Source organism: Candoia aspera, chromosome 14, assembly GCF_035149785.1.
Source record: "Candoia aspera isolate rCanAsp1 chromosome 14, rCanAsp1.hap2, whole genome shotgun sequence".
In the NCBI taxonomy this organism is placed as follows: domain Eukaryota; kingdom Metazoa; phylum Chordata; class Lepidosauria; order Squamata; family Boidae; genus Candoia; species Candoia aspera.
The window spans coordinates 18,737,229-18,751,001 of NC_086166.1; the positions used below are offsets into that span (position 1 = coordinate 18,737,229).

Sequence of the window (13,773 nt, forward strand, 5' to 3'; positions counted from 1 at the left end):
GCAGGGAAAAAGCGAGCACCCTCCTGGCCAGGGGAGGAATGGGCAGCAGGAGAGCCAGTAACTCAGCCCCTGGGCCCAAGCAGGGTGTCTGCTGACTGATGACAGCGGGGTGCATGTATGGCAACGGCCCACCTCCAGGAGGCCTTCGGCGCCCATCACCCCACAAGCAAAAAAGCCCTGCTGCTGAAATGCAGCCATTCTGCTGCCAGATTTCAGTGGCACAGTCTTGCGATTTACAGCACAGGGAGCCCAGCCCTACCCAAACACCCTCTCTGGGGCCAGTCCCCTCTGCTGTGACCCCCTGAGCAGCATTAAGCCTGCAGTTGAAGAGCCATTCTGGTTTCCCTTTAGGGGTGTGGCAGCAGGGGCCTCGGGTGACCCACTGGGTCCCTGCAAGAGATAGGCCCAGAGGCCCCTCCTAGGAGTTTGGGGTGTCCACAGGGTTCAGTCACAGAAGTCAAGTTGCCAGTGATGCACATGGAAACCAGGTGGTGCTTCCAGCACAATATTGTGGTCGCCACCTTCTTTTGACCAGTGGACTGCGGGCCGGGCAGAGGACTCCGGTCTGCGTTCACACAATGCCTGCATCCGGATGCTGAATGAAGCTGCTTCCCAGACCCAAGCCCAGACCGAAAGCGGCCTCCTGGGGGTCGGCCACCCAGCGCTCCGGGCGGCCTCTGCAGCCCGGGGCTGCCCGCGGAGTCCTGCCCAGCCCGCAAGGGCCGTTGGAACACCGACTCGGTCCCCAAGTCTCTCTCCGCTCACTTTCTGCCGACGCCTTCCTCCGTTTGGCGTTTCGTTCTTCTCGGGAGACGCACTGGCAGGGGCGCCGGCGGTCCCACGCAGCCCGTCCCCGCGCAGGGCGGAGGCCAGGAGCGGCAAGGCGCCCGCCTGGCGAGGCCCCCGCGGCCCCGGGCCCGCGGCCCCCGGCAGAAGCGCGCGAGCGCCGGAAGGTGCTGCGGGCGGGCGGGCGGGGCGGGGCGGGCGCGAGGGGCTCGGCGCTGCCGCTGCCCAGGGGCGGCCAGAGGTGTCGCGCGCCGCAGCTTCAGCACCAGCAGGCGGAGCAGCGCCGCGCGAGGGAGCTCGGCGGCATCCGTGCGGCGGCGGCGGCGGCGGCAGCAGCAGCATGGCCGAGCCAGCGGCGGCGGCGGCGGCGGCGGCGGCGGTGCCCCTGTCCCCCCCCGGGCCGGAGGGCGAGGAGGGCCACGTCCGCTTCGCCCGCAAAGGCGCCCTTCGCCAGAAGAACGTGCACGAGGTCAAGAACCACAAGTTCACCGCCCGCTTCTTCAAGCAGCCCACCTTCTGCAGCCACTGCACCGACTTCATCTGGTGAGGCGCCCGCCTTCGGGGGGGGGACCTCGCCCGCTCGCCCCCGCCGCCAGGCGTCCCCCCGCTCTCGGCTCCCCGCCTCCGGCGCCCCCGCGGCCGGCTCGCTTCAGCACCAGCCTCCCTGTCGTCGTCCTTTGGCTCGTGGCTCAGCGCGCCCCCCGCCCCCGCCCCCCGTGTCCATCGTGGTCCGCTGCCTGTGCGATGCACCCTTGGCACTGCCGGCCCGGGGGCACGGCGGTTCCCCTCCCCCCGCATGGGAAGGCGGGCGACTTTCGCCGCCCGCTTCTGAAGCCAGCTGTCTGGGCCCCCTCCCCGCCATCTCCCCCCCCCCCGCCCTCCCGAGGTCTGACCTGCCTTCCCCATTTGCTGCCTTAGCTCCGCAAGGCTTTCCCTAATCTGGAACCCTCCGCTCACGATGGGCGCTATGTTCCATTGTCCCCGGCCAGCTTGTGCGTGCTGGCCGGGTTGAAGAGAAGGCTCGATCTGGAGGGAAAGCTGTTCCGGAGGGGTGCTTTCCTATTTGCAGCATTTCCCCACTTCTGTGTCCCTACAACTTTTTTCCAGGTATCAGGGAGGGGTCCCAGGCTTCACCTGGCGTGGATGAATAAATCGGAATGGCTACATTCCCATAACACACTATGGCCAAACTAACATGTCATGTTGTGGCTGAGCGTGGTGGCCAAGTTCACCTAACATGTTACAGCAATCCCCCACCTATCCACCCAGCTCTGTTCGATTCTCCCGCAGTCTCCTGTGGGCCTCTCCAAGCATGATCCCGCCAGAGGGGTCCCCCCCCCCCATCCCTTCTTTGCTCCCCTTCAGAGAGCGGCCTCTTGGGTGGAGGCAAGGGAGGGGGTCGCTGCCTAATTCTGGTCTGGACACTCCCCCATGGGGTTGGCATCAGAGTTCCCTGGGCCTCTGGGAAGGCTTCCCCATCAGCATGAACCCCACAAGCCTCCACGCCAAGCGTCCCTCAGCTCCCTTGGCCTCCCTTGCCTTTACTGCATGCCCGGAAGCTGAAGCTGAGAACGGACTCCTCGCTTTCTTGCCTCCCCCCTGCAGAGCCCCTCCCTGGTGTGCAAAGGGGGTCACTCTCCCATTGTATTTCTCTTGGTTCAGGATTTGCCCCCAATCCTGCAACAGAGACCTTCTCACATGTTGCTGTCCCTGCTAGAAATTGGCCAATGTTGAGAGCGTGGCTCTTCTCCTCTCATGGGACCCTCAGGAATCAGCCTGACTGGTCTTACCCACTGTGTCCCTTGCCCTGCAGGACGCAGGGAGTTATTTTCACCTGCCTTCCTGGAGGCAGTGAGAATTGCACCAAGATCACGTATGGGGAGATGTGCCCCATGCTGATCCTCCGGACCTGGAACCTGCATCTGCAGAGACAGCAGTCCCCAAACAGAACATGGGTCCTAACATGATTGGAGAAAGGTCCACGCAGGGGTGGGGGGGACAGGAGAGGGGAGGAAGAGAGATTTTGGTGTCATTAGAGGCAAGAGATAAACATAATAAGAACATCTGTTCTTTAACCCTGTGCAGAATTCCCTTAGCTCCTCCTGCACTTCTGAGAAAGAGGAGAATGTGAAAATGACTCCTTTTTTTCCGTTTAGCTGGGGTCTCTGCAGCATGTGCTAAATATGCAAAGCAGAAACTCAGCACAGGATCTCTTGGCCACTACAGGACATAGAAGCCAGGATCAGTGATCCCACAGCGAAGTGTTGGTTTAAAACAGTGTCTCTCAACCTTGGCAACTTTAAGATATGTGGACTTCAACTCCCAGAATTCCCCAGTAAGCCTTGCTGGCTGGGGAATTCTGGGAATTGAAGTCCACATATCTTAAAGTTGCCAAGGTTGAGAGACACTGGTTGAAAAGATAAGAAGTGCCATGCTGGACCAAACTGAAGTCCACTAAGTTCTCCCTTGTTTGCAAAGATAATTGGAAGGGGCCTACAAAAGGTGTCTCCTCAGTCCCTGAGGTCATCTACGGTCTGCCCTCCATTAGCTCCTGCTCTGGAGGGAACAAAGGATGTCACCTTGTTCATCTTTTCTGCAGCGGCCACCCTGCTTGGGGTCCATTTCCAACTTCCCTCAGCCGGGTGCCTTCCCAGTTGCTGGGCTGAAACTGTCAACAGCTTCAGCCAGCTTGGTCAGCAGCCGTGCTGGGTGGAACTTACAGTTGTTGTCCAAGGCAGGGCACCAGGCTGGGGAAGGCCCCCCTAATCCATACCACAGTTGTGCCCGGACCATTTTACAGAGCTACCCAATGCCATCTCCTCTCCTTCAGTTCCGTAAGCTCTCTCCCTTCCTCTGCGTCTGTGTTCATTTTTCCCCTCCGTCGATGAAATATGTTCTTTGGCCTTCTTACCTGTGCTGAGCCTTGTTAGAGAACTGGGCGGTAGAAGGACACATCTGGAGATGCAGAAGCTGCATTCAAGAGGAGCATGTCTGCACGTGAGTGGATTCTAACACGGTGCATCTTTTTCCTTTGCAGGGGATTTGGAAAGCAAGGTTTCCAGTGTCAAGGTAAGTTACAAGCTCAGGATGTACGTTTGTCTCATGTGCAGGGCCTCTGTCAGATGCAGTCCCTGAACCTGTCGGCGTGCAGGGCTCAGGCCTAGGAGTAACCCAGCATAAAGCCCCCCCCCCATTAAAAAAATAATAGGTGGGTTTCAGAAGTGAAGCTGGCATCCCTTCATGTGGTGAGAGCCACTGTAGCTCTTGCTGAGGGTGTCTGTGTGTGCGTGTCCACCACCCTGGTCTTCTCCAGGGCTACCCGGTTCGCTTCTTCAGCTGGATCCTGTGGCAAGAAGGAGAGGTCCTCCGGGCAGGTGGGCATTTTGGAAGTCTGAGTGATGCCCAAAGGAGGCTCCAAGCGAGTTACGCTCTCAGCAGCCCATGCCTACGGCAAGCAGCATGTGCGCTTCGTCTTGCCTTGCCCCCACAGCCCGCTGCAGGTTGAGTGCGGAGTGCCTCCCTCTTCTTGCTGAGCTGCTCCTTTTGACTCGGAAGGGACCTTCCAGGGCTCAGGACAGGGAGCACCTTCACCCAAAGGGGCATGGCAGAGCAGGGACGGAGCTCAGAAAGGCACCCCTTCCCCTCCCTCTCCAGCTGCCCAGCCTCTGAGCAGCAACGGAGGGCCTCTCTGTCGGCATTCAGGAAGTGGGGTGGCTGGTGGAGCTGAAGGGGAAGTGGAAGGTTGAGATGCTCCCCGCCCCGCCCCGCCCCCCCCGCCGCTGCTTCCTTTCTCTGTCAGTCAGTCATCCGGAGGGCGGTGGGGGGGCAGCCCGCTCCAAGGAGCTCTTCTTTGGGCTGGATTGGTTTTTCAAGAAGAAATGGATGGTCTTCCCTAGTTTGAGAGAGGAGAGAGAGAAAGAGTCCAGATGAGGGTGGAAAGAGAAACGGATCGCCTGCACTCCTTGGAAAGGCTTTGGGGCTTGTCAGCTACTTTGGCCACCCACGTGGACACCTCGCTGGAGAACCCAGCACTTCTCCCTGCAGAACAGGACGCAGCCCGAGGTGTCCACTCCTGGAGCCGTGCAGTACAGGCCCATTTTAAACCTTGTTCAAGTGTGAAATATGAAATGACAGGAACGCCTCTTGCTTTGCAATCTCACTGACTTCTTTTGAGGCATTTTCCCCCCTGCTCTGATTTGTTTGTTTGTAATGTGAATATTTTAGTCTGATAGCCAGTTCTGAATGCTGTTTGGCTGAGAGGTAAAATACGCTGTCAAGGGAACAATGGCAGAAGGGCCCCCCAGTTTTTCTTGGGCAAGCGGTGAAAGCGGGGGGGTTTCATGTGGCATGGGTTCCTTGCAATCGGTGCAATTTCCAGGAGTATCATGGCAGGTCCAGACATTGTCTTTTCTGACCTGCACCCCCTTCTCCCTGGATTTACCCGTGGAAATGCCATCCGTGGTGGATGAAATGCAACAGGTCAGAGAAAGCGCGACAGCTAGTGTGGGAGCTTGTGAGTTGCTGCTGTGGCCATTTCACTGAATTCACCGTAAAAGCAGGATGTGTAGTTTACAGAAGAGTTTCATTTCTTTACTGTATATGAATCTTTCTTTGCAAGGAGCACTTTACTTGCGGGATGAAGGAAACCGGGATGCTGTTGCAATTGGATAGTAAACATCACGCTGTCTTTCTGGTCAGGAGCACCTCCTCAGGGGCTTTTACGCTGAGCAGGTCCAGATGGTGTTACTCGAGCTACATTAATGCAGCCCAAGCATTTCAGAGATGCGTGTTCAAAACCGAGTTTGCTAAGATGCTAAGTAGCTGGATTTCATGCAGTCCTCAAGGACTTGAAAGGATCATTACACCGACGTAGCTTAATTCTGAGGGTGGCTGAAAAGAAAAGGGACCCAGTCATCTTAAGAGCGGAACGGCTTCTGCAGGTCTGGCATGTATCCTCCCATTAGTTATGTGCCCATTTGATTAACAGGAAAGAGTCAGCACTGCCTCTTCCAGCCCTTATTTAGCGCATTCCTGTTGTGAATGGATTTGATTGTCCAGCCCCACCAGTGAGAGTGGAAGGTGGGTTGTGGGTGGCTTCCGAGTAGAAAGAAAGAAGGGGCACCATTGCCTCCTTTCTTGCTGTCAAAATTCCCATTTGGGCAGACAGGTCCAAAAGTTAAGCAGGTGGTGGGAGAAAACAAACACCACTCCTAGTCCTGTATAAGGCCCTGGAGGGTGGGGGGGGCAGGATGAGAAGGCCAAGAGGAGGCTAAGGGGCCACGCCTCTCCTTCCTACCTGGCCCTTTTCTCCTGCCTGCCCTGCTTGTCTGCAGCTAAGCCACCTTCTCTCTCCAGTCCTGCCTTGAGGCAGGATGAGCAGCTGTTCCAGGAGGCAGATGCTGGGGGGGGGGGGGAAGCAAGCAGATGCGACAGCCTACAGTGGGGGAGATCTTGTGGGCCGCCTGATCTGCTCTCCTCCCCCCTCCCCCAAATAGCCCTTTGTCTCAGGCTATAAGTGACAGCATAGTCCCAAAGGCTGCATTTTCTGCCCATGTTGAAGTAAGGTTCTATTCACCTCTGGCTGGTAGCTCTGTGTGTGCGTGCGTGCACGTGCACGTGCATGTGCATACACACACACACACACACGCTTGTGTAAGATCTTGCCTTTGCCTGTAGCAGTTGACTATCTCCAGTGGGCCAGGGGGAGTGCTTCATCTGAGAAGGCTCCTCCTCCTCCTCCTATTTTGCCAACCTGTTGAGTCGAGCCCTCTTATGAAACACGCAGCAGGTGAAGGCCTGGAACACACTGGCAGAGCAGAAAAGGGTCTGCAGCATCTCCATTCCACCCTGAACCAGCCTGAGAGAGTCAGTGGGAAGAGTCACCCGGGGGGTCCTGGCCTGTCTTGGTAGGAGGCAGTTTCTGACAAACAGCAGTTGGTGGGCTAATGCTGTGCATCAGAAGTGCACCTCAAGGGTGTCTTCGCTTCATAAAGGGCAGGGCTACAGGCTCTGAGGACATGGCAGTATTCATTAGAAGGGTAGAAAAAAATAGTCACAGATGAAGCTCTTAGACACGCCTTTGGGATTTGCAGTGCAAAAGAGATAATACTTGAGGTGCTTGCTAAGGATCTGATGGCCCCTGGAAGTAGAAATGTTTAAAATAGAGGTATGTATCTAGATCAGACCTGGTTTCCAGCGTTTGGGATGCTCATCGGAAGGCTGCGAAATAAAACAACCCTCTCTGGTTTCTGTATCTCCAGAGTCTTCATGTTGTCAAAACACGGAGGTTTGGTCAGGCCGTATAGTTCCAGGACCATGACAGTTCTTGAAGCTCCCTTGGGACCTGGACCTGGACCCCTGGCTTAGAAATCTGCTTTTCCCCGCCCCTGCGATTTTAACCAGGGCGAGCTGGCACACCCTTAGAAAGGCTGGGAGAGGTTCTGGTGTGGGAAACCTTCCTGGGCCAGACCTCCTCCTTTGCATGTCTCAGGGTCTGCCTCACCAGCTGTCTTGATTGAGGGGGGGCAGGGAGCTGTGGGGATGGTGGCAGAGGGAGGCCGTGTGGTTCTGGGCCTCCCTCCCCCAGTCTGCCTTCTTTCCTGTGGTTTACTCTGGAAGAGGTAGAAAGTACTTTGGGGATAGCAGAACTCAGCAGCCATGCTGACCCCAGGCATCTCTCACTGGAGCATTCCTCTAGATTCCTTCTACTATCTGTCCTCAAAGCTCACAGGACAGGGAATTCCCAAGTCCTGAACTTCCTGGGGGGCCATTTCAATGCTAGCACAATCCCAGTGGGTACCACTGATGAGAAATTATTATTATTTATTATTATTTATTAAATTTATATCACCGCCCATTGGGGCATGTGTGGTTCTCATTGTCTGTCTTAACATTCCTTTGGCCAGAAGTTGTGCGCCATTCATGGTCCGCCATAAACTAGAATTGATAGGCATTCAATTAGGCATTGATCTGAAACTAAAACATGCTGCTGCTGGCTTCTTTGCTGAGGCTTCTTTTCTTTTTCACGAGCAAAGAAAACCTGTACTGTAGATGGTTAGGACAGTGAAAGCCCAGACAAAGCACCAAGCTCTTCAAATGAGCAATTGTACAGGTCTTTCCACAGTTTCTTGGCACGTCATGATGCTTCTCGGTTGAATGGGTCTTCCTCGGGTCCCTTTTTAAAGCTGCTCTGCTGTGCTCTGTTCTGTAAGCTTCCATGCCCCTGAGAACTTCCTGCCCATTTCTTGACCATTAAACCGACAGAGGCAGAAAGTTGGACTGGTGGTGGTGGTGGCTGTTTCATTGCCTCTTCAGAATTTTGTATGCATTCCATGACATCACAGCAGTTCAACCAATCATTGCCTCCTGATCATTCTCTGCCTCTGAACTTCTTCTTACTTTAAAACCCTTTTTTTCCCCTGTTGGGTGAAAATGAGCTAATTGTACAGGTCTTTCCACCTGTTAGTTTCTTGGTCTTTTTTCAGGATGAGCCAAGGCACTTAAATCCACATTTTAGAGCTATTAAGGCTGCAGGGTGGGTGTGTACCAATATGTGCTTGATCTGAGGGTTAATCAGTGCATTTGTGGGCAGCATTAAATGGGCTGGTGGGTCAAGGTTTAGCGATGTGGTCCCACTGGGGAGGGAGCACTTTAATGGCTTTGTGGAGAAACAATGGCTCTGTTCACATATGCTTAACCTGGGTACTGTCTTACCCATTTTTAGGGTTCATACCCTACATTGAGGGATGCGGTGGCGCTGTGGGTTAAACCGCTGAGCTGCTGGGCTTGCCGATCAGAAGGTTGGCAGTTTGAATCCGTGTGACGGGGTGAGCTCCCGTTGCTAGTCCCAGCTCCTGCCAACCTAGCAGTTCAAAAACATGCAAATGTGAGTAGATTAATAGGTACCGCTTCGGCGGGCAGGTAACAGCGTTCTGTGTAGTCATGCCGGCCACATGACCATGGAAGCGTCTACGGACAAATGCCGGCTCTTCGGCTTTGAAACGGAGATGAGCACCGCCCCCTAGAGTCAGACACAACTGGACTTAATGTCAAGGGAAACCTTTACCTTTACCTTTACCCTACATTGAGCTATGAACTACCGAATAAGATGGATTAACACAACATACTAAGCCATAACAAGACTACCTAAAGTTAACAATAGCCAGGGTTGGTATGTTGTGTGAATGCATCTGCTAGGACTTTACCTGACCTAGCTTAATACATTTTGTGAACCAAGCCAGGACGTGGAGGTTTGCACTTAAAGCTGTGGTTAACAGGGGAGATGCAGGCCCTCTAGGCTGCCAAATTGCTATTCCTGCCTGCTGGCTGCAGGAATGGGAGGAAGGCAGAGCCCTTCCACAGATTCTTGGAAGAGGGGCCATGTTTTCACAGGCCTTCCATCTTCCAGGTCAGATATATTGGTTGGGTGTATATATCACATTCAACCATAGTTTGCTGATGCCACCATTCACATATAATAAGAAACCATTAAGCATAGTTTAGAAGCTACAGTGGTTGGGTTCACACAGCATATTAAACCAAAAGCAAATACGCCTCAATTTGGTTTATTATGATTCCTAAAACTAGCCGTTGTGAAAATTGTGAACATCCTGTGCTTGCCTCAGTATCAGACAGTTGTGGGCTGTGAAGGTCCTGGCCCAAGAAGAGAGCTCTGACTTCTTGTTCTGGAGGAACGTCCCCTGGTATTTTCCTCAGCAGGACTGGAGATCATCCTCACCCCTGAAATGAGCCATGTCAGCATAGGAGGCAAGAAGGGAGCTTTTGCAGTTCCAGGAAAGAACAGCAATTGAACACCACCTTCCTTGTCTATTGTGGAGATCCACTCTGATCTCTCTCCAAGACCATGAGATCTAGGCATTCATGGTCATTTTCCTTGGCAGAGGAAGGTGATCAATTTTTTACAGATGGAGGAAGTGTGTGGGCAGCCTTTAGGCTATTTCTTCTTTCTTGGAATCGCAAGGAGAACTAAGGTTCTCTGGTAGAGAACTCACAGCACCTTCTGAGAGGTCTTTGGAGAAACACACAAGAGCTAAACTGGTATAACCCTCTATAAGTATGTAGCACAGTGCTGTCATAACCATAGTCTAAAGTTACAGATGAAGTAAGGGATGATCTGAGCTATGACTCAGGTCCAGGGAGTTTCTGTCCTTATGGAGATAACTGAGCCCTGAGGAGCCAAACTGAAAGTCCCAGCAAGACTGAGGCCAATCTTGGATGGAATGATGGCAGATCACCATAGAGAAGTAACTATCATTCTAGGGTCAGGGTCGGCCACAGGCCACAGATTATTGAGCTATTCTGGAAGACAGCATGTGGGTTCTTGAACTGGATTTGGACAGTGAGGTTCTGTGAAGAGTAGGAAAGCCATTCATCCGAGGCCCAAAGTCTGTCTTGCCACCTTTGCAAGAACCAACGCTTGTCTTGGTCATGACAAGTCATGAGGACCCCATCGGCTACCTAAGAGGAGGAGACACATGATCTGAGGATCTTGTCACTACAACTCCTTATTCCTCTGTTCTGTAGCTCAAATGAATTCTCATGCAGAGCACCAAGCATAGACTAAGAGGAGACCCCTGGGATAGAGTTTGAGCAGCTGTTTGGACCTAAGTGATGTGTTATTCCTTTTCTAACATCTTAATTAAAAGCACCAGATCTTGATGTGAGGCTTAAAGAAATCCTCAGTGAACCTAGTCTACCAGCTAGTTAGTTCTCCTCGAATGCTCATTTTGTTGGGTCTTGGCAGTTTGACAGCCATATCTTTGCTAATATGCAACGTGTTCAATTTTTGACACAGTTGGTTTCCAGGAGAGGGGAAGGGAAATCCACCCAAACAGTTCTCTTTGGCAAGATCCTCTCCCGCCCACCATGAACAAGGCAGGATTTTTCATGCAGCACAGCTCCACACGGCAGGACGCGGACAGCTCCTCTGCTGTTCCTTGGGACTGAGGGGACATCACAGTTAGGTCCAGGGTGCTCAGCTGAGTACCAGCAGTTCCTGGGTTCATACAACCGCTAAAACCCAAACAATTGCTGTGCTCATACAACATGTTCTGTCCAAACAAATGAATTCACCCAACTTGCTAAGAGCTTGGCTGGGATCCCCTAGCTTCTCAAACCAGAAACTCTCTGGCTACAGTTTGTTGTGGGAACCCAGTCAGTAAATCCAGGATTTGGCTGTATCTGGGGTTGGAGCTGTCATATCATCATCATCATCATCATCATCATCATCATCATCATCATCATCATCATCATCATGATGTATATGCCAACCAACTCCCAGCAACCCTGGGCAATTTACAAATTGTTGAAGACATTTAAAAACAACAAAAAAGAATAAAGAAGGCAGAAATGACTGAACCACATCAGAAGAAAGAAGAAAAGGGGGCTTCCCTCGCCCTCACCAAAGGCCTAGGCAAAGATCCAGGTCTTCAAGGCTCTTTGAAACACCGGTAGGGTGGGGGCTGTTTGAATCTCGGGGGATCTCATTCCAGAGGGAATACATGGTCAGGTATTCCCTAAAGCACCTGAGCCACTAATTGGCTTTGTACCTGTTTAGCTCGATTGCCTCTTAGAAACTAACTCAGGTTGCGAGCCCTAATTAATTGATACAAAAAGCCTTATTTCGTCTCTTACGTTTGAGAGTCATAACTCTCCATGGGCTCCGCTGAGTTACTTGGCCCCACTCATTGTTTTGCAATATCCAAGCATCACTCCTTTGCTTGCCATGTGTGTTCCCGCAATACGCCCTTGGCTCTGTCCAGTGAGGCCCCCGCTTGAGTTTGGGGTCACTGCAGTTGCACAGTGCTGATCTTCTTTCAAGCGTGGAGCCAAAATAGTGGTGGGATGGTGTCCAACCTTCAAGCCCTCCTTCCCAAGGCCAGGCTTCCCTTTTGGTGCTGCACCCAAAGGCCCCCAGCATAGCATTTGTCTCTTTAGCAGCTGCATCACGTTGTTGGCTCATGCTTAGCTTGTGGTGGGCGAGGACACCTAGATCCCTTTCACATGGACTACTGCCAAACCAGCTTGCTCCCATCCTGGACTTGTGCCTTATATTTTTCCTATCCTGATGAGGAACTTCACATTTCTCCCTGCTTAATTCATAGAATCACAGAATCACAGGGTTGGAAGGGACCTTGGAGGCTTTCTAGTCCAACCCCCTGCCCAAGGCAGGAATCCTCATAACATTTCAGACAAATGGTTGTCCAATTTTTTCATCTTTTCAAATGGCTGTCCAAATTCCATCCCATTCATTTCAGCCACTGCCCAGGTCTGCCTAGATTTTCTTGAATCTTTCCTCTTTCATCTCAAGTATTAGCTGCCCCTCCCTGCTTTCTCAGAAGTTCTTGAGAATGGTGGGGCAATCACCTCTTCCCTTGATAGCCAAGGAGGTAATCTATCTGGCCTTGAATTTGTTTAAGTGCTCTCTTACCCTCTCCTTGTCTTTCCTGAGCCACACTTCTCTCCTTCCCTCAGTGGCCTAAGAATGACCGGCTAGAGACCTGTTATGAAGTTCTTCCTTCTTGTTGTTATCCATTACTGATTCACCAGGGGCATCCGTGTATGTGTGTGTGTCTGTTTGTGGAGAAAGTCAAGACTCTGGGCAGAACTGCATGACTGAAGGTATGCCCCTTTGTAGTGCCTTGCGACACACAATAGAAAGATGTGGGGCTTTGACTACATGGCTGTGATGGCCCTCTTGACTTCTCTACCTACCAGTTGATGCTGCTGTGATTCCCCACCTTCTCCCTGCAGGGCTCCTACACCTTTCTGGGGGGGCGTTGTTTGTTTGTAAGATACTCAAGAACTCATTTTTGTTTTGGGTTCCTCTCCCAACCTCAGTTCATTCTGAGCTTTAACCTAACACTGTTCCCACAGCTTCTGGAGACCACCTTGATTATGCTTCTTTCTTCAATTCCTGAACATGTCTCTCTGTGTATCTGCCGTGGCTTCTTTATCGCTTTCCCATTTTTCCTTTTGCCTTCACTATCTCATTTCATAGAACTTACTGGGCCTGACTTACCCTCCCTCGGAGTTCATTAGAATCCACTCTTCTGCAGCCCATTATACAGGTCTGACTCTTCTCAGTTTCTTCTCCCCCGACATCATGGATTCAGGACAGTATGGTCATTTCCCCCAAAGTACCATCTTCTTTCCTTTTCAGACCAAAGGACCTTGTGCTTCCCATGCATGGGACCACAAAGGCCTTGGTAGCTTTAGGAGAGCATTGCAAGTTGGCTTAGACCGAGTCACGTAGACTGCCTGAGGACTCCATGCTGCAGTCTCTGAATCCCTTTTTCCAGCCTAAAAGCCGCCTCCCATCACAGTGGCCAAATTTAGTGGCGTGATGGTTTCCAGCCATTTTGAGTTAAAGAACTTAAAGAAAACTTAACACAGCTGATACAGCAAAAAATGAACCTCCAATCACCCCATATAACCTAGAAAGAAAACCCTGGATCTTGCCCATTCAACTGCCCCTGGTTGCATCAAGTAGACTGCAACAAGCGAATCATTTAAGAGACAAATTCTCCTGCAGCCCCTTCATTAACAGCTGTTTTTATACACCCTCCAAACTTGGCCCCCATTGCAAATGGATCAGCCTGTTGCTTGCTTGCTTCCTTCCCTCACTGAATCACTGTTGATCACTTGGATCTGCTGCACTTTTGAAAAAACCTGTGTCCTCAGAGGAACAGCCACCTTACCCCTTAAAGGAGCACGGTCAAAGGATACCAGCTACTGCACTGTGGCAGACACTACTATGCTCTCCACAATAACTCCATTACTTTTCATGGTGTTCCCAGATGTCTTACTTTAAATGTTTAAAGCCTTTTTAAAGCTTTTAAAACTTTCAGAGTTACAATAATTTGTTTGGGGAACTGCCCCTTGTACGTTTCGGGTTGGTGTTAACACTTCGTTTCCGAGAACACTGGCAAGCACTGAGCAGAATTTTCCCATGAAGATTTTACAATG

General features: G+C 52.1%; 1 protein-coding gene across 1 annotated transcript in view; it reads left to right on the plus strand.

Annotated features, from left to right (window-relative positions):
- The first annotated feature begins 999 nt into the window (after window positions 1-999).
- The window catches only part of PRKCB (protein kinase C beta), a 198,289-nt gene continuing 185,515 nt past the window's right edge, over window positions 1,000-13,773 (plus strand). The window contains exons 1-2 of the mRNA XM_063315016.1: window positions 1,000-1,329; window positions 3,824-3,855. Coding sequence (XP_063171086.1) covers window positions 1,127-1,329; window positions 3,824-3,855 — 235 coding nt within the window. The 5' untranslated portion in view covers window positions 1,000-1,126. The remainder of the gene's footprint in view (window positions 1,330-3,823; window positions 3,856-13,773) is intronic.